At 45.7% G+C, this 26,781-nt stretch overlaps 1 protein-coding gene across 2 annotated transcripts in view; it reads right to left on the reverse strand.

Moving 5' to 3' along the window:
• Window positions 1–26,781, reverse strand: part of atp1a2a (ATPase Na+/K+ transporting subunit alpha 2a) — a 440,146-nt gene that overhangs the window by 330,737 nt on the left and 82,628 nt on the right. The window contains exons 12-16 of one of the 2 annotated variants that reach the window (XM_072440594.1): window positions 24,385–24,464; window positions 21,229–21,338; window positions 18,283–18,458; window positions 9,474–9,610; window positions 4,839–4,989 (exon numbers count right to left, since the gene is read on the reverse strand). In XM_072440594.1, the coding sequence (XP_072296695.1) occupies window positions 4,839–4,989; window positions 9,474–9,610; window positions 18,283–18,458; window positions 21,229–21,338; window positions 24,385–24,464 (654 nt within the window). Of the gene's footprint in view, window positions 1–4,692; window positions 4,706–4,838; window positions 4,990–9,473; window positions 9,611–18,282; window positions 18,459–21,228; window positions 21,339–24,384; window positions 24,465–26,781 lie in introns of those variants that run through there. The other variant, XM_072440596.1, reaches the window with a different exon arrangement.

Consider the following 26,781-nt stretch of genomic DNA (forward strand, 5'->3'; position numbering starts at 1 on the left):
CTACGACTACTATTACTACTACTACTACGACTACTTTTACTATTACTACTACTACTACTACTACTACTACTGCTACTACTGCTACTACTACTACTACTACTACTACTACTACTACTACTACTACTACTACTACTACTACTACTACTACTACTACTACTACTACTCCTCCTCCTGTGCTTGTGTCCCATGGTTTATGAGGCCCTTATGTTTAAAACTAGAGCAGAACTGGAACCAATCAAACGTAGAATTACTGGCGTTACATTTCGTCTCTTCCTCTTTTCTTCTTCTCTCCTCGTCACGTCGGTTCAAAGTCGCTCTCGGACGATTAAAGGAAAAGTTTTCCGTCACGTGCAGCGCCGCGACCTCAATATACGGACACGAGCGATGCAGTTTATGCAGTTTATGACATCTCTACACTGAAGCTGAGCGCGGACGTGAGCGCGGTTAATGTACTGGCGGGAATCATTTATACGTGAATTTAAATATGAATCTATACAGGCGGCGGGGGCGGGGGCAGCGGCGGCGGGGGCAGCGGCGGCGGGGGCAGCGGGGGCGGCGGGGGCGGCGGCGGCGGCCCAGAGGGAGCTGACCAAAGACGGCAAGGCATTTAAATTAACACTACGGCTCATTCACCGACTTAAACTTCTGCTCAAATCAGACTCTACTTGGAGATGATGTATTTAACCATAAAGTGGATGTTTGAGAGGAACTGCCAGAGGAAAGAGACATATTTTGGGATGAGATTGAGGTTTTCTCGCGGCTGTGGAGACGTTTGTTGTCAGTATTTGATGGATTTTCTCGTTCCCGTGGAGTTAAAGGACACATATTCTGCATTATTTGTATCGTTAATGGCCTTTAAACGAGCTCTTGCACCTTTAAGTTGGCGTCTCAGCCCATGTATTGAAAACCACATTCCCTCTTATATTATAGGGAAATAACATGAGTTTTAAAAAGCTAGTTTGCCCCGACCTGGACTAGATCAGGACTAAACCTGGACTAGATCAGGACTAAACCTGAACTAGATCAGGACTAAACCTGGACTAGATCAGGACTAAACCTGGACTAGATCAGGACTAAACCTGGATTAGATCAGGACTAAACCTGGACTAGATCAGGACTAAACCTGGACTAGAACAGGACTAAACCTGGATTAGATCAGGACTAAACCTGGATTAGATCAGGACTAAACCTGAACTAGATCAGGACTAAACCTGGACTAGATCAGGACTAAACCTGGACTAGAACAGGACTAAACCTGGACTAGAACGGGACTAAACCTGGACTAGATCAGGATTAAACCTGGATTAGATCAGGACTAAACCTGGACTAGAACGGGACTAAACCTGGACTAGATCAGGACTAAACCTGAACTAGATCAGGACTAAACCTGGACTAGATCAGGACTAAACCTGGACTAGAACAGGACTAAACCTGGACTAGATCGGGACTAAACCTGTACTAGAACGGGACTAAACCTGGACTAGAACAGGACTAAACCTGGACTAGAACAGGACTAAACCGGGACAAGAACAGGACTAAACCTGGACTAGATCAGGACTAAACCTGGACTAGATCTGGACTAAACCTGGACTAGAACGGGACTAAACCTGGACTAGATCAGGACTAAACCTGGACTAGAACGGGACTAAACCTGGACTAGAACAGGACTAAACCTGGACTAGAACGGGACTAAACCTGGACAAGAACAGGACTAAACCTGGACTAGATCAGGACTAAACCTGGACTAGAACAGGACTAAACCTGGACTAGATCAGGACTAAACCTGGACTAGAACAGGACTAAACCTGGACTAGATCAGGACTACACCTGGACTAGATCAGGACTAAACCTGGACTAGATCAGGACTAAACCTGGATTAGATCAGGACTAAACCTGGACTAGAACAGGACTAAACCTGGATTAGATCAGGACTAAACCTGGACTAGATCAGGACTAAACCTGGACTAGATCAGGACTAAACCTGGACTAGAACAGGACTAAACCTGGACTAGATCGGGACTAAACCTGGATTAGATCAGGACTAAACCTGGACTAGAACGGGACTAAACCTGGACTAGATCAGGACTAAACCTGGATTAGATCAGGACTAAACCTGGACTAGAACGGGACTAAACCTGGACTAGAACAGGACTAAACCTGGACTAGAACGGGACTAAACCGGGACAAGAACAGGACTAAACCTGGACTAGATCAGGACTAAACCTGGACTAGATCAGGACTAAACCTGGACTAGAACGGGACTAAACCTGGACTAGATCAGGACTAAACCTGGACTAGAACGGGACTAAACCTGGACTAGAACAGGACTAAACCTGGACTAGAACGGGACTAAACCTGGACAAGAACAGGACTAAACCTGGACTAGATCAGGACTAAACCTGGACTAGAACAGGACTAAACCTGGACTAGATCAGGACTAAACCTGGACTAGAACAGGACTAAACCTGGACTAGATCAGGACTAAACCTGGATTAGATCAGGACTAAACCTGGATTAGATCAGGACTAAACCTGGACTAGAACGGGACTAAACCTGGACTAGAACGGGACTAAACCTGGACTAGATCAGGACTAAACCTGGACTAGATCAGGACTAAACCTGAACTAGATCAGGACTAAACCTGGACTAGATCAGGACTAAACCTGGACTAGAACAGGACTAAACCTGGACTAGAACGGGACTAAACCTGGACTAGAACAGGACTAAACCTGGACTAGAACGGGACTAAACCTGGACAAGAACAGGACTAAACCTGGACTAGATCAGGACTAAACCTGGACTAGATCAGGACTAAACCTGGACTAGAACGGGACTAAACCTGGACTAGATCAGGACTAAACCTGGACTAGAACAGGACTAAATCTTGACTAGAACGGGACTAAACCTGGACTAGATCAGGACTAAACCTGAACTAGATCAGGACTAAACCTGGACTAGATCAGGACTAAACCTGGACTAGATCAGGACTAAACCTGGACTAGAACAGGACTAAATCTTGACTAGAACGGGACTAAACCTGGACTAGATCAGGACTAAACCTGAACTAGATCAGGACTAAACCTGTACTAGATCAGGACTAAACCTGGACTAAACCTGGACTAGATCGGGACTAAACCTGTACTAGAATGGGACTAAACCTGGACTAGAACAGGACTAAACCTGGACTAGAACGGGACTAAACCTGGACAAGAACAGGACTAAACCTGGACTAGATCAGGACTAAACCTGGACTAGAACAGGACTAAACCTGGACTAGAACAGGACTAAACCTGGACTAGAACAGGACTAAACCTGGACTAGATCAGGACTAAACCTGGACTAGAACAGGACTAAACCTGGACTAGATCAGGACTAAACCTGGACTAGATCAGGACTAAACCTGGACTAGATCAGGACTAAACCTGGACTAGATCAGGACTAAACCTGGACTAGAACAGGACTAAACCTGGACTAGATCAGGACTAAACCTGGACTAGATCAGGACTAAACCTGGACTAGAACAGGACTAAACCTGGACTAGAACAGGACTAAAGCCGACTTCAGAACTAAAATGACCTCAGTTCAGAGTGACCCTTGGTGACCCTTGTTTTGAGGAGGATCTTTATCTGAAGGACGCTGCTGTCGCCGTCGCCGTCGCCGCCGCCTTCGTTGCCGTGCATATTTAAAGCCGCACTGTGTAACCTTTCTGGTATAGGAGCTGCCACCTGCTCGTCTCCACGGCGACGCGGCGGCGGTGCCAGGAATGGCGGGCAGCTCGGCACAATGGCCCCTCTTCTCCGCTCGGAGCATGAATGGGCCGGAGCGAGTTCTGTTCAGCACAAATGTGGGAACGAGAGATAAAACTGACGGAGCCATTTTCAACTCCAAACGCTGCATTATGCGACGGGAAAATCCACCGCACGTGTTTATTTCTGTGGATTTATAATGTGCAGCTGCAGAAAGATGGAAATAAATGTTATCTTTACGACCAAAAGCCAAACATGCTGTAGCACAAGTGTAAATGTGGCTCTGATTGGCCCTTGTGTCCTTAAGTCGTGTTCAAACTGAGTTACAGACTGGACATGTCACACGGGTCACTTTGATCTGTTATTCATGTGCAGACTTTAAACTGGTGGAATAAAAATACAATAAAAACAAGAAACAGGACCAGAGAGTTAGACAAAGTGAAATAAATAAATACAATAAATACAATAAATAAATAAAATAAATAAAATAAATAAAATAAATAAAATAAATAAAATAAATAAAATAAATAAAATAAATAAAATAAATTAAATAAATTAAATAAATTAAATAAAGTAAATAAAATGAATGAAGTGAATAAAATGAATGAAATAATTAAAATATATAAAATAAGTTAAATGAATTAAATACAATAAATAAAATACACAAAATAAAATAAATACATTAAATAAAATAAAATAAATAAAATAAAATAAATAAAATAAATAAAATGAATAAAATAAATAAAATAAATAAAATAAATAAAATAAATAAAATAAATAAAATAAATAAAATAAATAAAATAAATAAAATAAAAGTAATTTTTCCCATTTTTAGTGAAAAAAAAGCGATGTGTTCTGATAAAGGTCAAGGTCAATCTTAAAATGGGGAAAGGTCTCCTCCCTCTCTCCTTCCACCCTCGCCCGTCCCCCCCCGGCCCACCCTCACCTGTCTCTGGCACCTCTCCTCCCCCCTCTCTCTCTCTCTCTCTCTCTCTCTCTCTCTCTCTCTCTCTCTCTCTCTCTCCTCTCTCCTCCCTCGCTCCCCCCTCTCTCTTCCCTCTCTCCTCCCTCTCTCCCCCGGCCCACCCTCACCTGTCTCTGGCATCCCTCCACGATGATGAGCTTCTGTTGGGGTGAAGTCCGAGCGAACACGATCTCGGTGTGGTTCCGCAGCAGGTCGTCCAGGTACTCGGGGCTCATGTCCTTCAGGTCCGACCCGTGCACCACACACGCCTTGGCATCCCTGAGAAAACAGATCAAATTAAATAATGGAGGGGCCCGAAGGGGAGGAAGAGTCTGTGGAGGGGAGGAAGAGTCTGTGGAGGGGAGGAAGAGTCTGTGGAGGGGAGGAAGAGTCTGTGGAGGGGAGGAAGAGTCTGTGGAGGGGAGGAAGAGTCTGTGGAGGGGAGGAAGAGTCTGTGGAGGAGAGGAAGAGTCTGTGGAGGGGAGGAAGAGTCTGTGGAGGAGGGGAGGAAGAGTCTGTGGAGGGGAGGAAGAGTCTCTGGAGGGGAGGAAGAGTCTGGGGAGGGGAGGAAGAGTCTGTGGAGGAGAGGAAGAGTCTGTGGAGGGGAGGAAGAGTCTGTGGAGGAGAGGAAGAGTCTCTGGAGGGGAGGAAGAGTCTGGGGAGGGGAGGAAGAGTCTGTGGAGGAGAGGAGGAGTCTGTGGAGGGGAGGAAGAGTCTGTGGAGGGGAGGAAGAGTCTGTGGAGGGGAGGAAGAGTCGGTGGAGGGGAGGAAGAGTCTGTGGAGGAGAGGAAGAGTCTGTGGAGGGGAGGAAGAGTCTGTGGAGGAGGGGAGGAAGAGTCTGTGGAGGGGAGGAAGAGTCTGGGGAGGGGAGGAAGAGTCTGTGGAGGAGAGGAAGAGTCTGTGGAGGGGAGGAAGAGTCTGTGGAGGGGAGGAAGAGTCTGTGGAGGGGAGGAAGAGTCTGTGGAGGGGAGGAAGAGTCGGTGGAGGAGAGGAAGAGTCTGTGGAGGGGAGGAAGAGTCTGGGGAGGGGAGGAAGAGTCTGTGGAGGAGAGGAAGAGTCTGTGGAGGGGAGGAAGAGTCTGTGGAGGAGGGGAGGAAGAGTCTGTGGAGGGGAGGAAGAGTCTCTGGAGGGGAGGAAGAGTCTGGGGAGGGGAGGAAGAGTCTGTGGAGGAGAGGAAGAGTCTGTGGAGGGGAGGAAGAGTCTGTGGAGGAGAGGAAGAGTCTCTGGAGGGGAGGAAGAGTCTGGGGAGGGGAGGAAGAGTCTGTGGAGGAGAGGAGGAGTCTGTGGAGGGGAGGAAGAGTCTGTGGAGGGGAGGAAGAGTCTGTGGAGGGGAGGAAGAGTCGGTGGAGGGGAGGAAGAGTCTGTGGAGGAGAGGAAGAGTCTGTGGAGGGGAGGAAGAGTCTGTGGAGGAGGGGAGGAAGAGTCTGTGGAGGGGAGGAAGAGTCTGGGGAGGGGAGGAAGAGTCTGTGGAGGAGAGGAAGAGTCTGTGGAGGGGAGGAAGAGTCTGTGGAGGGGAGGAAGAGTCTGTGGAGGGGAGGAAGAGTCTGTGGAGGGGAGGAAGAGTCGGTGGAGGAGAGGAAGAGTCTGTGGAGGGGAGGAAGAGTCTGGGGAGGGGAGGAAGAGTCTGTGGAGGAGAGGAAGAGTCTGTGGAGGGGAGGAAGAGTCTGTGGAGGGGAGGAAGAGTCTGTGGAGGGGAGGAAGAGTCTGTGGAGGGGAGGAAGAGTCGGTGGAGGAGAGGAAGAGTCTGTGGAGGGGAGGAAGAGTCTGTGGAGGGGAGGAAGAGTCTGTGGAGGAGAGGAAGAGTCTGTGGAGGAGAGGAAGAGTCTGTGGAGGGGAGGAAGAGTCTGTGGAGGAGAGGAAGAGTCTGTGGAGGAGAGGAAGAGTCTGTGGAGGGGAGGAAGAGTCTGTGGAGGAGAGGAAGAGTCGGTGGAGGGGAGGAAGAGTCTGGGGAGGGGAGGAAGAGTCTGTGGAGGAGAGGAAGAGTCTGTGGAGGGGAGGAAGAGTCTGTGGAGGGGAGGAAGAGTCTGTGGAGGGGAGGAAGAGTCGGTGGAGGAGAGGAAGAGTCTGTGGAGGGGAGGAAGAGTCTGTGGAGGGGAGGAAGAGTCTGTGGAGGGGAGGAAGAGTCTGTGGAGGGGAGGAAGAGTCGGTGGAGGAGAGGAAGAGTCTGTGGAGGGGAGGAAGAGTCTGTGGAGGGGAGGAAGAGTCTGTGGAGGAGAGGAAGAGTCTGTGGAGGAGAGGAAGAGTCTGTGGAGGGGAGGAAGAGTCTGTGGAGGAGAGGAAGAGTCTGTGGAGGAGAGGAAGAGTCTGTGGAGGGGAGGAAGAGTCTGTGGAGGAGAGGAAGAGTCGGTGGAGGGGAGGAAGAGTCTGGGGAGGGGAGGAAGAGTCTGTGGAGGAGAGGAAGAGTCTGTGGAGGGGAGGAAGAGTCTGTGGAGGGGAGGAAGAGTCTGTGGAGGGGAGGAATAGTCTGTGGAGGGGAGGAAGAGTCGGTGGAGGAGAGGAAGAGTCTGTGGAGGGGAGGAAGAGTCTGTGGAGGGGAGGAAGAGTCTGTGGAGGAGAGGAAGAGTCTGTGGAGGAGAGGAAGAGTCTGTGGAGGGGAGGAAGAGTCTGTGGAGGAGAGGAAGAGTCTGTGGAGGAGAGGAAGAGTCTGTGGAGGGGAGGAAGAGTCTGTGGAGGAGAGGAAGAGTCGGTGGAGGGGAGGAAGAGTCTGTGGAGGGGAGGAAGAGTCTGTGGAGGAGAGGAAGAGTCGGTGGAGGGGAGGAAGAATCTGTGGAGGGGAGGAAGAGTCTGTGGAGGAGAGGAAGAGTCTGTGGAGGGGAGGAAGAGTCTGTGGAGGAGAGGAAGAGTCGGTGGAGGGGAGGAAGAGTCGGTGGAGGGGAGGAAGAGTCTGTGGAGGAGAGGAAGAGTCTCTGGAGGGGAGGAAGAGTCTGTGGAGGAGAGAAAGAGTCGGTGGAGGGGAGGAAGAGTCGGTGGAGGGGAGGAAGAGTCTGTGGAGGAGAGGAAGAGTCTGTGGAGGGGAGGAAGAGTCTGTGGAGGAGAGGAAGAGTCGGTGGAGGAGAGAAAGAGTCTGTGGAGGGGAGGAAGAGTCGGTGGAGGGGAGGAAGAGTCTGTGGAGGGGAGGAAGAGTCTGTGGAGGAGAGGAAGAGTCGGTGGAGGAGAGAAAGAGTCTGTGGAGGGGAGGAAGAGTCGGTGGAGGGGAGGAAGAGTCTGTGGAGGAGAGGAAGAGTCGGTGGAGGGGAGGAAGAGTCGGTGGAGGGGAGGAAGAGCAGGCAGAGGGGAGGAAGAGTCAGTTGAGGGGAGGAAGAGCAGGTGGAGGGGAGAAAGAGTCGGTGGAGGGGAGAAAGAGTCGGTGGAGGGGAGGAAGAGCAGGCAGAAGGCAGAGACATCGGGCCAATGCAGAAAGAGCGCTGACATTTCGACACCTTCAACTCCAGAGTTCTGCTGTTTTTCTCCTATAGAAACACAAACTCTGACAAACAGATTCTATTCCGGGCGCGTTCACCTTCAACACGTTCATGATGAAACTTCTTTGAGTTGTACTTTATCATTATTTGTTTGGGATTGGCTCCACAATATATCAGAAATATTTGGACTGTGAATTTGTGAGGTTAGCGTTAGCACAGACCTGTTAGCACCCGTCCCCTGACCCCTCTTTCACTCCACTGTCCGTTACCATTTAGCAGACTATAAAGTGCACTCAATCACAGAGCGATTCAGAGCTCACGACTTTCTCCTTGGCGCAGGTCACGTGACTTTGGCGTCAGATTGAAAAAAAAGTTAGCAAACCTCTGATAAAACTTTATTTCTGTGAAAAATATTAGTAAAATTCGTCTGACACGCACATATTTATGGACAAATAAATCTTGCGTTACAAGAAACGGACTGGATTATTGATCTTTTTGCCTGTGATGGTGACTCAAGCTAAGGTAAGCGGCTAATGCTAGTGACTTTGCAGCGCAACCATGTTTTGTTCATATTATCAAGTCAATAGTGCATTTTCACAGCTCTTCTACTTCATTCAGTCGAGATGTGTCACTAAAGACCAACTCTTTGTCCAACTCTCCCAATGCATTGTGGTCCATATTGACCGGACTAGTGGCCATCACTGGACACTACTTTGAGTGCAGGTAGTTTTTCACCTGCTGGACATTTGAACAACAATAGAAATGGCGTGAGCCCTAAATAGTGCCCTCTCTTGGGAAGAGTGTGGACATTCAGACGCACTTGTAAAGTTAGCGTTAGTACAGACCTGGACTGTGTCTGTGTCTGTATCTATAAAGTTAGCGTTAGCACAGACATGGACTGTGTCTGTATCTGTAAAGTTACCGTTAGCACAGACATGGGCTGTGTCTGTATCTGTAAAGCTAGCGTTAGCACAGACATGGACTGTGTCTGTATCTGTAAAGTTACCGTTAGCACAGACATGGGCTGTGTCTGTATCTGTAAAGCTAGCGTTAGCACGGACATGGACTGTGTCTGTATCTGTAAAGTTAGCGTTAGCACAGACCTGGACTGTGTCTGTATCTGTAAAGCTAGCGTTAGCACGGACATGGACTGTGTCTGTATCTGTAAAGTTAGCGTTAGCACAGACCTGGACTGTGTCTGTATCTTGTAAAGTTAGCGTTAGCACAGACCTGGACTGTGTCTGTATCTGTAAAGTTAGCGTTAGCACAGACCTGGACTGTGTCTGTATCTGTAAAGTTAGCGTTAGCACAGACCTGGACTGTGTCTGTATCTGTAAAACTAGCATTAGCGTTAGCACACACCTGGGGTTGACTTCGCTCAGGGAGATGTTGAGCCTCTCCGCGATGTCCTCCACCGTCTCGTTGCCCTCGGAGATGATGCCCACTCCTTTAGCGATGGCTTTGGCCGTGATGGGGTGGTCCCCGGTCACCATGATCACCTGAAAACAAACAGATCAATAATCATTAAAACACCATTAAAAGTCACTCATCGGGGACGGAGCCAGTTCATTTACTTCTTACAGTTGCTTTTTTACTTATTTCCTCTTCACAGTCTTCATAAGAATAAGAATAATGTATATAGTTCATGTTTACAGTCAAATACACTTTATATAAGTGTGATTCTGCAGACACACTGTCCCTTCTGAGCATAACAAAGCAAGTAATGTGCGAGAGTGAGATAAGAACCACTGGATGTCAGGTTGGAGGGCAATCGCTTAACCCACTGTGCCATAGAATATCCTACATTTCATACCATGGTTGTAGAATAATGTAGCGTAGTGTTAGTAACGTTGGTATACTTCATGAAGTAGGACACGTTGTACTTTGTTCTCTAAATCTTGGTTTTAATAATTGATGGTGGTGTTGTGTAACCTCACTTTGAGACGCGTCCGCTCGACGTTCTGAGACCTCCCTGAATGTTTCTTTAAGTCCTTTTGCAGCGGAAAACCAACAGCCCATCACGGGTCAGAAGTTCAGCTCCACAAAACACCTCGGAGACGGCAGCGGACTCAGAACCCGCGCTGCGCTCGAGAGTCGCCACTAAATCCTGCGCTCGCGACAGCCGGAGAGAGTTAGCCCAGGATTTCTGTCCTTATTGCTAAACGTTGCCTCGGCTCAACGAGCCGTCCGCCGGGACACGAGTGTGTCGGGCTGTTTGGACGCAGCTTTGGAGCTCTAAAAAGATATGCTCAAATGGAAAGAATACTGTAAGTCGCACCAGCCAAAAAAATGCAAAAATGGTGAAGAAAAAAACATGTAGAAGTCGCACTGGAGTATAAGTCGCACTGGAGTATAAGTCGCATTGTTGGGGAAATGTATTTGATAAAATCCAAGACCAAGAACAGACATTTAATCTGTAAATGCAGTTTAAAATAATAACATGAGAGAACATGGTGAATAGGTGTATGTATGCTAACGCCAACACCTTCAGCTACATGATGTATGCTAACGCTAACACCTTCAGCTACATGACGTATGCTAACGCTAACACCTTCAGCTACATGACGTATGCTAACGCTAACACCTTCAGCTACATGACGTATGCTAACGCTAACACCTTCAGCTACATGACGTATGCTAACGCTAACACCTTCAGCTACATGACGTATGCTAACGCTAACACCTTCAGCTACATGACGTATGCTAACGCTAACACCTTCAGCTACATGACGTATGCTAACGCTAACACCTTCAGCTACATGACGTATGCTAATGCTAACACCTTCAGCTACATGACGTATGCTAACGCTAACACCTTCAGCTACATGACGTATGCTAACGCTAACACCTTCAGCTACATGACGTATGCTAACGCTAACACCTTCAACTACATGAGGCACAGACAGAACTGTGGTAAGTGTCTGGTATGTTAACGTAACATATGAACAGTTATTCAGATAACTATAGCATAAAGAACATGCTAACAAGTTTACCAAAGCATCAGTTTTACCCCAAATCACTAAATCCACTGAATTTTTCTTCCTCTGTGTCACTTCTAAACAACTCCACAAACTCCAGAGGAAGAGGAAGTGCAGATTCTTCTTCTGCGTCGCTTAGAGCCTAGAGCGCCCTCTTGTGGTTGTCAGTGTGAAAATAACGAATAATATCACATATAAGTCGCACCCGGCCAAAACTATGAAAAAACTTATAATCCCGAAAATACGGTACTTTTCTTCACCTCTGAGTAGCAGCGCACTTAATGCTACTGTTGAAGTAACTCTAGAGGAGGGAAGTCTGGAAGTCTGTAGATCTGTGGAGCGGCGTCCAATCATGGAAGCTCGGCGGGGTCAGGCTCGATTAGAACTTTGCTGGTAGACCACAGGGAGCAGCAGAGGCTCTAGACGACACTGCTGTTGTGTCCTTGGGCGAGACACTTCCCCCACATCGCCCGGTGTGAACGTGGGAGCGTAGGAGTGTAGAAGGAATGAAGCCGGGGATCGTAGAGCGACAGTCTCCTTCCTTAACACACTCGCTCGATACAAGGAGATGTTGTGTGTCCATTTAGACAAATCTATATCTCTGGGATTAGCTGTGCCACGTTTCATTTCTCACTATTGACTCCGTCCACTTTGCTCTCACCGTTTCTCCAACTGACCCGTCCGAAACGACACAAATCTGTGTTTACGGCAGCTTATGCTCCGCGACACCGTACGCGGCATCGATCGTCGTTTCCTCGATGTTAAAGATTTCATTGGCTGCTTCGTTTAACGCGCATGCCGTCCGACCTTTTGCGCCGATATCGAACAAAGCCCGAAAACGTCGGCGCGTTTCGCCAAAAGACCCGCGACAAAAGAAGCGCTTTAATGGCGTCCGTTACTTTGTTTGCGCGTTTTTTCGGCGTGCGTTTGCGTGTTTGCGTTCTGACAGAAGCAAAAGGCTCGTAAAAGACGAAGGACAAGGGGTTTCCTGGCGTGTTGAGAAAAGTGTACTTCCGTCTCCCCAGGCACTTCCCCTGCATCACTCGGGAGGGAAGTCCATGAGTTCCTGAATGTGGAGACTTTGGTTCTTCGTAGGGTTTGTCCTGCTTATTTGGAGAATGTCCCACTTTTCCGTCGATGGCGCTTTCTTTTTCCAGACAAAACTTGACCAAAATATATTCCTCCTGCTTTTTTGGGCCGTAAACGTCACTAGCTACTGCTATTCTACCACTAGCTGTGTGTTAATTTAGCTAAAGACAGAGAATTCTACGGCGTGATATCATTTACTGTCGATAACCAGCGATGGGATGAATACTTCGACGATGCTTTTAGCCACGGAATACTGACTAATGGCGATAAAATGTGTTTCGTAACGTCCTCTGACACGCGGTCCTGTCAGTGAACTGTATTCTGAACTATGTCTCGTCCAGTTGCATTATATATTATAGTCAGAAAACATATAATAAGAGCTGCGTTTTCTATTTTCCATCCGAAGCCTTCAACTGTTCGTCTGATTGTAGAAAAGTATCTGTGCCAAAAGAACGGAAAGTTGAACATTCCCATGACAGAAAGAGCAGCAGTTCTTATATTCATCTGCCCCTTTTTCACATGTTTGTATTATTTATGATCTCCCACTTCCCTTTCTCTCGCTCAATGCCATAATAAGAATTCATTATGTCCGTCCCACCACACGCTGCACCACTGGCCCTCCCTTTTCTGTACTTTGCGGTGGGTTTTGTAGATGTATTGCACCCCCCTGAACATAACATGTAATATTCATGTGCAAAGGTGACTGGACGCCGGCGCTTCCACTTTCTTTTCACTGTTTTTGCCATAATAAGGTTCTTTTCGCGTGTGTTTTACAGGCTGTAGAGTCCAGACGGCCCTTGCGGTGAAACTACGACCGCGGCAATTTTAAGAGTCGACGAGTCACGATTAGGGACTTAAGAATATCACAATTTTAACGATTATTCACGATTATTACTGAGACTGTGGCCAAACAGAGGAATCTTTCATTTTCTTTCATTCTCGTGCTCCGACATGCGAGGTTTGTGAGCAACTTTATCATATTGAACTTAAAAATAAGTTAATGTGACAAAGATTCAAAAATGAAATGGATGACACAAAATGCACCGACAATCAAGGACATTATAATAGAAAAAATTACATTCGGAGTTAACTTGAAAATGTATACATTTGAAAGACTTTGGACAAAAAAGATGTTTTTTAAGGTTATGTAGGTCATGATTTAATTTTTTCAATTAAAAAAAAAAAAAAGTATCTGCTTTTTTAAAATTTTGTGTTTCTCTTTCACTGTTTGTTTTCATGTGTTCTTGAATAAATAAATAAACGGCCAGATTAAAAAAAGTTCTTTATAATAATGTCTATTTTTGGGCGATATATTGAACAAAAAATGGAAATAATATTTCATCCATCGAATGGCTGGTCCATAACTTCAACTTTCACATAATGCAAAAAAACGAAAATCACAAATTTGGGGGAAAAAAAGTAAAATGCTGTTTTTCTCAGTTTCACCGAGGCCGACATGGTCCGACAATTACGGCGGTTTGGCACATATTTACTTATCACGATAATTATTTTTTGGTTCGTACGATTATATTGTGACCTGAATAATCACAATTATCCATTAACCTGACTAACATTATAATGGACATCCATAAAAATTTTACAGAATTTGGACTAAATGGGACGTTTTTTAGGAATTTCTAGGCCATGATAATTTTTTTATTTTTTATTTGTTGGACGTCTACTGTTTTTAATTTGTGTCTGCTCTCTATCTGGTCCTGTTTCTCTTTCACGTTTTGTTTCTTTATGTGTTCTTAAATAAAAAAAAAATAAAAACATTTAAATTTAAAAACCAAAAAAAAGCCAGATAAAAAAAAGTTCTTAGCATTTATATCTATTTTTGGGCAATATATTAAACAAAACATGCTTCAATTTACTTCTAAACTTGTCTCGATTGTTACTTTTTGCTTCGTGCGATTACATTGTGACTTGAACAATCACGATTATCCTTTAACGTGATCATCTTTTCATCCCCCGTCACGATTATCCTGATTCTGAAGCGCGTTTAGCCCCGTCCCGTGTCGGCTTTGACCTCGACGCTTCCCGGTTCACACTCTCGTTACAGAATACAGTCCTTCTGATCTCCATACCACGCGCTTGACCTTCAGCCAGAAACTGAATATGAACCACATTTTTACATATTTATTCCCCTTCGCTCTCTCCTCAGACAGAAAAGGGCTCGAGTCTTCGCACTAAATGCCAACTGCTTACTCCTAAATATGGAAAAATACAAAATAACTTATCATCTTGACACGCGGCGCAGACTTTAAAACAGTCGTGAGAGAATATTGACATTCAGAATAATACGTTCTTGGGCCGCGATCTATCAAAATGCCACCGACACGGCGGAGTCAAAGAGGGTGACGTGCCTCGCTCAAACAGACCCTTTAGAAGTTTGTGAACAAAATGCACGCTACGCTCGAACGTGAAGTGGAACATAATGTGGTTTCCATGGAAATCTGAGGTTGTTTGAGCGAACGACAGGCGCTGGTCTCCGTGTGAGTGATCGACCGGCTCGGTTAGAAAACATTTTACCTTTTAGTTTCAATCAACCCAAATGACTTTATGTGTCGCGGCGAGGCACATTAAGGGGCAGAAATAGCGTTAAAAACATGCCATTTGTTCGTTTTATCGATGATTTGTGCGTCGGTTTTGGTCAACATCTAGATTTTTAGGTTTTACTGGACCAATTCTGTCAGAAATGTTGACCCCACAATGTGTTTTTATTTTAGTTTTATTTACTAAAGTATTCAATTATTACAGTTTTTCTTTGTTTTCTGTTTTTTTCAAAACATTTTGACCCGTAGGCTTCATTGACAGGGAAGTACAGAGTGAAATGGGGGGTGAGAGGGGCGGCAGGACATGCAGTAAACTGTTGGAGTCGGGCTGACAATGATTACAGTTTTTCATGATAAAATACAATTTGGAGGCTAAAAACAACAGTGTTTTTCACCTCTTTTTTTTCTAAATTAGACAAAAACAAACCGACTTTTCGACAAAATTGTAACTTATTTATGTTAAAAAAAAATCTAAAAAATATCTAAACTGATTAGCGTTTAGACCTGATGTCGGTAAAGTCTTGTGTTCACTTCACCTCCAGTCGCCTCCATTCCAGATCTGACGACTTTTAAGGCTTTATATCAAAACCACTTCTTTACTTTTGCCGGTGGGTTAAACATTTGCTGGAGGATTTGACCCGCTGTGCTGGTGTTTGGGTCGATGGGGAAGAACGAGGAGACCCAGCAGGACCTTCTTGCTGTGAGGCGAGCGTGCTGCTGTGCCGCCGGCGGGCTCTCTGGCTGGCAGCGGGTGAATGACTGAAACATTGGCCGCACACGCTCGCTGTCGTGTCCTTGAGCGAGACGGTGTTCGGTCTGTGCGAACGCGATTGTGCTGCGGCCGAAGGTGCCGAACGCCACCGCAGAACGTGAGAAGAACTGCACCGTATCAAACAAAAGAACCTGGCCCCGAAGTGCCCAAACCTGGCCCCGATGTGCCCAAACCTGCCCCAGATGTGCCCAAACCTGGCCCAGATGTGCCCAAACCTGCCCCGATGTGCCCAAACCTGCCCCAGATGTGCCCAAACCTGCCCCAGATGTGCCCAAACATGCCCCAGATGTGCCCAAACCTGGTCCAGATGTGCCCAAACCTGCCCCGATGTGCCCAAACCTGGTCCAGATGTGCCCAAACCTGCCCCGATGTGCCCAAACATGCCCCAGATGTTCCCAAACCTACCCCGATGTGCCCAAACCTGGCCCAGATGAGCCCAAACCTGGTCCAGATGTGCCCAAACCTGCCCCAGATGTGCCCAAACCTGCCCCAGATGTGCCCAAACCTGCCCCAGATGTGCCCAAACATGCCCCAGATGTGCCCAAACCTGCCCCAAATGTGCCAAAACCTGCCCCAGATGTGCCCATACCTGCCCCAGATGTGCCCAAACCTGCCCTAGATGTGCCCAAACCTGCCCCAGATGTGCCCAAACCTGCCCCAGATGTGCCCAAACATGCCCCAGATGTGCCCAAACCTGCCCCAAATGTGCCCAAACCTGCCCCAGATGTGCCCAAACCTGCCCCAGATGTGCCCATACCTGCCCCAGATGTGCCCAAACCTGCCCCAAATGTGCCCAAACCTGCCCCAGATGTGCCCAAACCTGCCCCGATGTGCCCAAACCTGCCCCAGATGTGCCCAAACCTGGTCCAGATGTGCCCAAACCTGGCCTCGGGTCCAACTTAGCCCACTAAAGGATCCTGCCATTTGTAAGTATTTATTTTGCACTGAAAAGTGAACAAACCAGGCTATTTCCATAAAAATATATAATATAATATAACAATAAAATCTTTGCAGAAAAAAGTTTCAAGTGCGACAGATAATTAGGTTTGGCAAGTGGATATTCATTTTGGCTCAAAGAGGAAACAAGTTTGGGTTGGTTAAATCTATGAAATGTGCTTCTGCCGCTGAATGACCTCCAGAAAAAACAGTTGACGCACAAATAAATCAGTTTGGATTATTATTGCAGCGGGTTTGGAAAAATGAACAGAAGGACCTTTGTACTGAATGACCTTTGTACTCCTCCCTTCTCTGGTGTTGTGGTTCGTTATGTTAAACAGCAGCATTTATTTGCAGTTTGACACCGTGAAGAGGAGGAGGAGCTGAGGAGGAACGAGTGGAGAACATGTGTCGGAGGTGTGGTCATGACATGTCGGAGGTGTGGTCATGACATGTCGGAGGTGTGGTCATGACATGTCGGAGGTGTGGTCATGACATGTCGGGGGTGTAGTCATGACGTGTCGGGGGTGTGGTCATGACGTGTCGGAGGTGTGGTCATGACATGTCGGAAGTATAGTCATGACATGTCGGAGGTGTGGTCATGACATGTCAGAGGTGTGGTCATGACGTGTCGGAGGTGTGGTCATGACATGTCGGGGGTGTGGTCATGACATGTCGGGGGTGTAGTCATGACATGTCGGGGGTGTGGTCATGACATGTCGGAGGTGTGGTCATGACATGTCGGGGGTGTGGTCATGACATGTCGGGGGTGTGGTCATGACATGTCGGGGGTGTGGTCATGACGTGTCGGAGGTGTGGTCATGACATGTCGGGGGTGTAGTCATGACGTGTCGGGGGTGTGGTCATGACGTGTCGGAGGTGTGGTCATGACGTGTCGGAGGTGTGGTCATGACATGTCGGAAGTATAGTCATGACATGTCGGAGGTGTGGTCATGACATGTCAGAGGTGTGGTCATGACGTGTCGGAGGTGTGGTCATGACATGTCGGGGGTGTGGTCATGACATGTCGGAGGTGTGGTCATGACATGTCGGAGGTATAGTCATGACATGTCGGAGGTGTGGTCATGACATGTCGGAGGTATAGTCATGACATGTCGGGGGTGTGGTCATGACATGTCGGAGGTATAGTCATGACATGTCGGAGGTGTGGTCATGACATGTCGGGGGTGTGGTCATGACATGTCGGGGGTGTGGTCATGACATGTCGGAGGTGTGGTCATGACATGTCGGGGGTGTGGTCATGACATGTCGGGGGTGTGGTCATGACTTGTCGGGGGTGTGGTCATGACCTGTCGGGGGTGTGGTCATGACCTGTCGGGGGTGTGGTCATGACATGTCGGGGGTGTGGTCATGACTTGTCGGGGGTGTGGTCATGACATGTCGGGGGTGTGGTCATGACTTGTCGGGGGTGTGGTCATGACTTGTCGGGGGTGTGGTCATGACATGTCGGGGTTGTGGTCATGACTTGTCGGGGGTGTGGTCATGACCTGTCGGGGGTGTGGTCATGACCTGTCGGGGGTGTGGTCATGACATGTCGGGGGTGTGGTCATGACTTGTCGGGGGTGTGGTCATGACAATATCGGGGGTGTGGTCATGACTTGTCGGGGGTGTGGTCATGACTTGTCGGGGGTGTGGTCATGACAATATCGGGGGTGTGGTCATGACTTGTCGGGGGTGTGGTCATGACTTGTCGGGGGTGTGGTCATGACAATATCGGGGGTGTGGTCATGACTTGTCGGGGGTGTGGTCATGACTTGTCGGGGGTGTGGTCATGACTTGTCGGGGGTGTGGTCATGACTTGTCGGGGGTGTGGTCATCACCTTGATGCCGGCGGAGCGACACTTGCCCACAGCGTCTGGAACGGCGGCGCGCGGCGGGTCGATCATGGAGATCAGGCCCAGGAAGCACAAACTCTCTGTGGGGAAGTTCTCCTCATCCTCATCGAAGGAGAAGCCACGAGGGAACTCAGAGGGAGGGAGGAGGAGGTGACAGAAACCTGTGAGGAGAGAGGAAGAATGAGAGAGGAGGAGAGGAGAGGAGGAGGAGGTGACAGAAACCTGTGAGGAGAGAGGAAGAATGAGAGAGAAGGAGAGGAGGGAGGAGGAGGTGACAGAAACCTGTGAGGAGAGAGGAAGAATGAGAGAGAAGGAGAGGAGGGAGGAGGAGGTGACAGAAACCTGTGAGGAGAGAGGAAGAATGAGAGAGAAGGAGAGGAGGGAGGAGGAGGTGACAGAAACCTGTGAGGAGAGAGGAAGAATGAGAGAGGAGGAGAGGAGAGGAGGAGGAGGTGACAGAAACCTGTGAGGAGAGAGGAAGAATGAGAGAGGAGGAGAGGAGGGAGGAGGAGGTGACAGAAACCTGTGAGGAGAGAGGAAGAATGAGAGAGGAGGAGAGGAGGGAGGAGGAGGTGACAGAAACCTGTGAGGAGAGAGGAAGAATGAGAGAGGAGGAGAGGAGGGAGGAGGAGGTGACAGAAACCTGTGAGGAGAGAGGAAGAATGAGAGAGGAGGAGAGGAGAGGAGGAGGAGGTGACAGAAACCTGTGAGGAGAGAGGAAGAATGAGAGAGGAGGAGAGGAGGGAGGAGGAGGTGACAGAAACCTGTGAGGAGAGAGGAAGAATGAGAGAGGAGGAGAGGAGAGGAGGAGGAGGTGACAGAAACCTGTGAGGAGAGAGGAGGAGAGGAGGGAGGAGGAGAGAAGATGAATAAAATAAATTAAGTCAAATAAATAAATACAAAATAAAAATAAATAAATTAAATTAAAAAATAAATTAAATTAAATTGAAAAATAAATTAAATTAAATTAAAAAATAAAATAAATGAATAAAATGAATAAAATGAATAAAATGAATAAAATGAATAAAATGAATAAAAATAAAATAAATGAATAAAATGAATAAAATGAATAAAATGAATAAAATGAATAAAATGAATAAAATGAATAAAAATAAAATAAATGAATAAAATGAATAAAATGAATAAAATGAATAAAATGAATAAAATGAATAAAATGAATAAAAATGAATAAAATGAATAAAATGAATAAAATGAATAAAATTAATCAAATTAATAAAATGAATAAAATGAATAGTCTTCTGGCTTCCTTCTCCCTTCTTCTCGTCCTGTTATAAACGCTGCACAAAATGACGAGTCCATCAAAAGGACGCGTTTGTGGGATTGATTTATGCTAACGGCGCTTTGTTTAATACAACACGCTCAGGGAGACAAACGCCTCTTCGACTCGTGGCCGGATAAAAGCTCGCATCGATCGCCCTGTCGTCTACAACGCTTCAGAAAGGCCTCGCAAATCATGAACTAAAACCTGTAAAACAACGTACTTCTAACCTCTTATTCGTGAAGAGATACAGTTGTGTAGTACTCATACATTTGCTCGAGTATTTGTTTGAATTCGCACTTTTCGCCGACACGTTTGCTTTTATTCCTTGCGTAAAAACATTGGTTCTCCTTCGTTTGCACTTCCGCTCGAGTGATATCGTTTCGTTCTTCTTCGCGCAGCATTTTTTGGCTTCTCCTTTGCCCTCCTCGCCCTTTTTTCCATCGCCGGACCGTGAAACGAGCGTGAAACGAGCGTGTGCGCGAGGAGCCGAGCCCACGTGAACTTTATTTGGCCTTTACCTTCTCGCTAACGCGGCGGGAGAAACGGGACCAGACTCGGACACGAGCATTAAAGTTTGATCACGTCCGCGGCTCACAGAGGAACGCCGCGGCTTCACAAAACAACACGCTTATTTGGGAAAACGGAGATAGCCATTTTCGCACTTGATTAATCCGTTTTATCGCGCTTTCTCCTAATTGTTTTGCACATTATTACTTCTTATCTTCTCACTGCGTCGTCTGGTCTCACGCTCGCTGTGAACTTTAGCCCTTTAAAGCGTTTTATTTGGCTTTACTTGGCGTTCAAACCTGCTTTTTGTCACTTTTTTACATTTATAACGTGGAATAATGGTCTTTCTAATGAGACGTTTAGGTGTTGGAGCGCCCTCTGCTGTCTGCGGGGGGAACAAACGGAAGAAAATTAGTAATGAAACCCGACGTGAGTTATAATTCAAATGAAAAACTACGGATTTTACAAACTGAGTGATTTGAGAGGCTTGTAAACAGTTTTAAAGCGCCCCCTACAGGTCGGATGACTCATTGAACTAAAATGCAGTTAAGATAAATATATTTTGAATTTGCTAAAAATATATATAAAAATGTTATCACAGAATAGCATATTTTTAGGTTTATAATTTCACTGACATCACAGTAGGAAATTACCCAGCAAACACTGGGGCCAAAACTCATCTAATGTCAAAAAACGAAAAGACAAAAAAAAAGACAAAGAAAAATATACAATTATACTTTATTTTGTTGAATTATTGATTCAAAACATGTAAATTCTGTATAAACTTTGACTGGAATGAGTGTCCCTGGTGTGATGTCACTTCCTGTCCCTGGTGTGATGTCACTTCCTGTCATTTTCAACAGATTTTTCAATAGACGTTTTCTCCACAAACACCTGCTCGATCGGTGTAAAACTATCATTTATATGTACAACAGGTAGAAATACACCAAATAATGTTGAAAATTTTAAATCGTAAAAACACGTCATACGTCCCTTTAATGAAACAAACGTGAGGCTAAACGCAGCTCCAGCTCCGGTGTGTTTTTGAGATGAAAATATCGGTTAAAAGCGTGAAAAAGTCAAATATGCACAACACGTGTCCTTTGCAAACGCGCGTTCAAGCGGCTGTTATCTCTCCTTACCCAGCACCCGCTCGCCCAGCCCGCCCAGCTCCATGTAGGCGTTTTGGAACGAGTCCTTCCACATGTCGTCCAGAGGCACTTCCTGTCCGTTCAGCATGATCGTGGAGCATCTGCAACACAAGCGCGGGTCAACTCACGACACACACCACACGGCAGACAAAGAGCCCACGCTTTTGTGTTCTCCTGCAAAGACCGAGGCAGGAAACGCCGTCCTTATCTTCTGCGAATAGCGACTACTACAATGTGTTAGACGTGTGTTTCTTTCACCCGGAGGAAACTGGGCAAACACGGGGAGTCGCCCAGGAGCGCTGCATGGCAAAGGAGGTCGCAGAGCTGGACACGGCCGTCCAGAAGTCAGTTTCAATCTGAAGGTACTGGTCTGATTTATATTGCTCTAAACTACAAGTCCGGTTGTAAGGGAGGAGTTATAACAGACCTTGGCATTTGTGGCCCTTGGCATGTTTTAATCCGGCCCCTAGATAGATTTTAGTTTCTGTTTTATAACTGTAACATCTGTCTGCACATGACATGAAATGAATTAAATAATAGATTCAATAGGTTATATTTGACAGAAAAGTGATATTTTATTTAATATTTTTTTCATACCAATGATCGGCCCTCCTCTACTTACCTGGATTCAAATATGGCCCTCGGAGGAAAATAATGTCCCACCCCTGAGTTATAACCTGCTTTAATCCGCCCAGTTTCAGCTCGTTGTCGAGTGCCTGATCGTACCGTGTTGCTCTCTGTCGTACGCAGACGGTACATTTGACCTTAATCAGCCGTTTATGTCCAATGATTTATGTCTTTTTAAAATAATCATCATCAAAAATTGCCTCCTTCACACGTTTTCAAATGATCTGCTTCGAAAATGCGCAGCTTGTGGCTTTAAGTGGAGGGTGGACAGCTGATTGTGAACCTGAACTCGAGTGTTTTCTGTGTCTTTTGTGCAACTAAACAACGCCGTTCAAGCGGAGAGAAGAGATTGTTTGAAAGAGTCGGTTAAAGGTGGTATGGACGATTTCTTTCAGCAAATTTTTTATCATATTTCCTCGTGGCGTGGATAAATCATTAGTCCTGCCACGTATCAATCATAAAACGCACCTACCCCTCACCTGCAGCCGCGTGCGGTTCCTCCTCACGTTTCCGCGTGCCTAAGCGCATGGATCTATCATAATATAGTTCCCTCAGTGTACGGGGCAAAATGAAGACGGAGAAAGACAGTTCGAGCTGACGCAGAAGTGGACAGAAATCTACGGGAGACGAGCGATGTGATGCGCTCCGTTGCGCTAATAAACAAACGCACGTGTGTGTTGTATCAGTCCGCACGGGGGAGTGCGCATGTGCACTTCCGCCTGCGTTCTCAAATCGCCGAAAAATCGTCCATACCGCCTTCAAGAGGTCATTTTAATAAAGAATAAACCCTTTCTTTTGACAGAAACGGTGGATTCAAGTATAATCGACCTTCTGTTTACAACAGTCTTCTCAAACTGAGCAAAACAGTTGAACAGCAAATCAATGAAGCCAACGTCATTTAAAGACAATATGAGATCATAGTCCACACGTGCAGTCTCTCTTTACACGCTCGTCTATTTAAAGTGTCTGGGTTCACCACATCGGCACCAGGGGGCCTCGCGAACATATGTGCGCAATCTGTCTCCGAGCAGCACGAGCCACATGAGCCGCACGAGCCACATGAGCCGCACAGTTTGACCCGAAATTGGCTGCTCGTTTCACTCATGTCACTCGCATCAGAGTCGTGAGGGCGGAGAGCATTGCCCGTCACTGTAGCGCACCCGTTTGACCACGTTTGACCACGTTTGACCACGTTTGACCACGTTTGACCACGTTTGACCACGTTTGACCCCAGGACGAGGGCAAACGCCGGGCTAAACGCCGCCATCGTTGCAGTTTGCACGTGTCGCTGGAATAAGCCATTTCATAATTAGTTATAACGTGACTTGATGTTTATTCCATCTTTACACCGTCATTGTCTCGTAAAGCATCTTTGAGTGTAAAAAAAGGGATATAAAGTGCGATTATTAATATTTTATTAAGTTGAAGACAAAGAAAGTGAATATTTTAAACTTAATATCTTTTAAATGTAAAATATAAAAACATGTGTGTGCTGAACAAACAGGTCTCGATCTCAATGGGCTTCGACCTGGTAAAATAAAAATAAATAAATATATACATAAATAAAAAATATTTAAAAAAATACAAATGGATTGTGATTTTATAAAATTGACAGCACTAGATTTATTACAGTTTATTGCACGTTTTTCGACCTGTTCATTAATTAATTTGAGTTATTTTACACTTATTTTGTTTTATTAATTATCAAACAAACACACAATAAAATAGCACAGTAATAAATAAAGAAAAAGACAATACAACAACTAAATAAAAAGAGAAAAATAAAAACACAGTCAAATGTAAAAAACTCGGACATGAAACAGTGTGTTGGACTTTCACAGATAATATTCTAATGTTTGTAAAAAGTATTCCTTGGTTTAGAGTTGTGTCTCTTTAAACACCTTTGTCTCCCGCTGACTTTAGATCCACGAGCTCGTCTATAAATAAGAGGGACATATGGAGAGCCCTATGGGAGGTTTCTCACTAACGCCCCAAAATACAGTCACAAACCCAAAACTGTCGAGTAAAACACACAATAACAAGCGCCTGTGTCGGAACATTCTGTAATAACAGTATTTCATTGACTCGGACTGTAAAAAGTGAGGTAAAAGTCTAAATAAGTCTAATAATGTATAAATCTACAAAACCTTTACAGTCAAATATATTGTTCCTCCTCAGACTGAAATGTACTGTTCTTTTGTTTTGTTCTTGATTAAATGAATAAGTCATATTTTATTTATTATTTTCCTAAAGTTCTCAATTAGCCTTGATTCAAGCTGGGTTTTCTTAACTTTGTTTTGAGTCTGATGAGTAAATTAAGACATGAACAGTTGAATTTCAATATAACAGAAATTGGTTAAAAAGTGTATTAAAAATACTGCAATGATATAAATATTGCAGTAATTAAGAGCCACATTGTGATCCTTTTGCAACTCTCTTTATCACTTCATAATTCAGTTTACACATGTTTATGGACATTACTAAATCAAACACATGGGTCGATGCTGGAGTGTGACTCACCTGTCCAGGATCCTCTCTGGCGCCCCCTTCATGACCAGGATGTGTCCTGCAGGATTCTCCTCGAACTCGTGGATGGAGAGCTGCAGAAACAAACAGTGTCACTGGCACACGCCGCGCACGCCGCGCACACCACACACCGCGCACCGCACGCCGCGTACACCACACACCGCGCACCGCACGCCGCGCACGCCGCACATGCCCTGAATCTGTGTGTTTCAGTCACAACTACATTTATTGACATGTTTGTGACTTGTGAGGCTGGAGCTCAGGTTGACTTCTAATTCATGTAATTTAATGTTACGTTGTCATGTTTTACAAGACTTTAATGACCTGGTCAGCAAGATGAATTCTCATGGTATTTGAAAGTTCACTAACTCTCAAGAATTATGACCAATCGACCAATCACAGAGCAGCAGCAAACATGGCGACTTCAGCAGATCGTAGCACAAATACTGCCATACTTTACTATACTATACTGTAGTATTTTGTTGAAAAACGTGAAGGTAGAGACATTTGTGGACGATAAATATGTGATTTTCTCTCAACTTGATGGACCAATCAGCACGAAGTTCTGATCGCTTTCATTGATTTTCCAGATCTATAAATATGTAGAGCTCAAAGAATGCACACACAAAATATCTTTAATAGTAAGAAAGTCAATAATAATAATAATAATAATAATAAATATAGCCGCAAGCGGCAATGATCGGCCCTCGCCACGCCGCCGCCACGTCGCAAGAGGATTTGTCCTTTTATTACGCCTACTGCTGAATCTGTGACGCTGTCACATCTTCTCCCCTTTGTTTTACCATCAAAAGCAATTTTATTTTGAATTATTGGCAAAATGTGCGGCTTTGCCGCACAGACACCGTGACTCTTTGAATAAAAATGTAGATAACTTTTGATGGTCCACCCCTGAAGATGAGTCTCACCAAATTTCAGGTTAATAGGGCTAAAGCCCTGGGAGGAGTTCGTGAAAGTATAAAGTGTAAACCTGTTCTGGCGATTTCCCCATTGGAATAACGTGGGAGGTTTTGGTCATCGCTACGGCAAAACCATAACAATTATGACATGGGTCTCATTGACTTTTTTGATCAGGATGCCAAAATTGTGTGTCAAATTTCGTATAATTTCGCAAAACAAAAAGCTAAACATTTAACCTCCATATAAAATCTGTAGGGGGCGCTGTGGCGCCAAATTAATTTATTTCACTTCAAGTAGGTTTAGGGCAAAAAGTTTAACAACTGATTCTAATTTGACGCAATTCGGACTTTATCTGTGCAAACGGCAGAAATGTTAAATTTGGGAGATTTCTGAAATTCTAGCTACAGTTTGCGGCTTCGCCGCACAGAGACTGTGAGAGGTATCAATGTAATTTGAATAACTTTTGATGTCCCACTCCTCAGTAGCATTTTCACCAAATTTCAGCTTTTTAGGGCCAACGCCCTGGGAGGAATTCGTAAAAGTACGACGTTTGGAAAAAATCCAGAGTCATGCTTAGCCATTTTTGAAGCAATATGGCCGACATTTGGTTGGGCGGACGGCGTTGCCGTAATAATATTTTTTACTTCTCTTGTCACCATCTACCTCTGCGCCAAATTTCATGATTCTACGATCAGATTTTTTTGGGGTCATTTCCTATCTCTCAATGCATTTTTGGTACATTTGGGGGCGCTGACGCGCCAATTTTTTTTATTTTAGAAAAGGGAAATAGCCAGAATGTAGAGAGGCACGATTTTTAGAGGTGTGCAAATTTTTGTGACTTTTCGTCAATGTTCACTGGGTGAAAAATAGGGGGGTTGGTCCCGAGAAGAAGAAAGAAGAAGAAAGAAAGAAAGAATAATATTCCGATGCGAAATCAATGTTTCCCATTTTTCAAATATCATAAACTATACATTTTCGGAAAGCGCTCGCGCTTTCCTACCTCATGGTGTGGGTCCCTGATCACTGACGGGTACTTTCGTTAATTTTGAGTGGGCTCCGCCCACTTTGTGTTTTTGGGCCTCTATACAGTAAAAATTTTACATTTTTGCATTACATGGTTATATCCACGGAACATGCAAGAGATGGGGAACGTATTCGTGAGCTACATAGCGCAAATGAGTGCTTTATAAGGGGATCCCATCATCCCAATGTAAAGGGCTCGTTTAGTGCGCACTTTTGCATGGGCTTTGCCCGTTTACAACGGTAATGTTCCATTTTTCTACTACTAATTAGTATGCACGGGGCGTGCATGAGTGAAGGAGTGCGTTAGTGAGTGTTTGGAAGTGGGCGAGCGCTTCGCGCTCGATTTCGTGTGCGCACTTTCGCAGCCGTACGAGATTAATAGGCCTCTCGCCAGCTTGTGGCGCTCGGGCCTAATAAAGCACATTAAAAATACCACAATGGGCAAAAGGC

This window comes from Eucyclogobius newberryi, unplaced genomic scaffold (assembly GCF_026437365.1).
Source record: "Eucyclogobius newberryi isolate DKJ021-1_F unplaced genomic scaffold, fEucNew1.0.hap1 SCAF_12, whole genome shotgun sequence".
NCBI classification, from domain to species: Eukaryota; Metazoa; Chordata; class Actinopteri; order Gobiiformes; family Gobiidae; genus Eucyclogobius; species Eucyclogobius newberryi.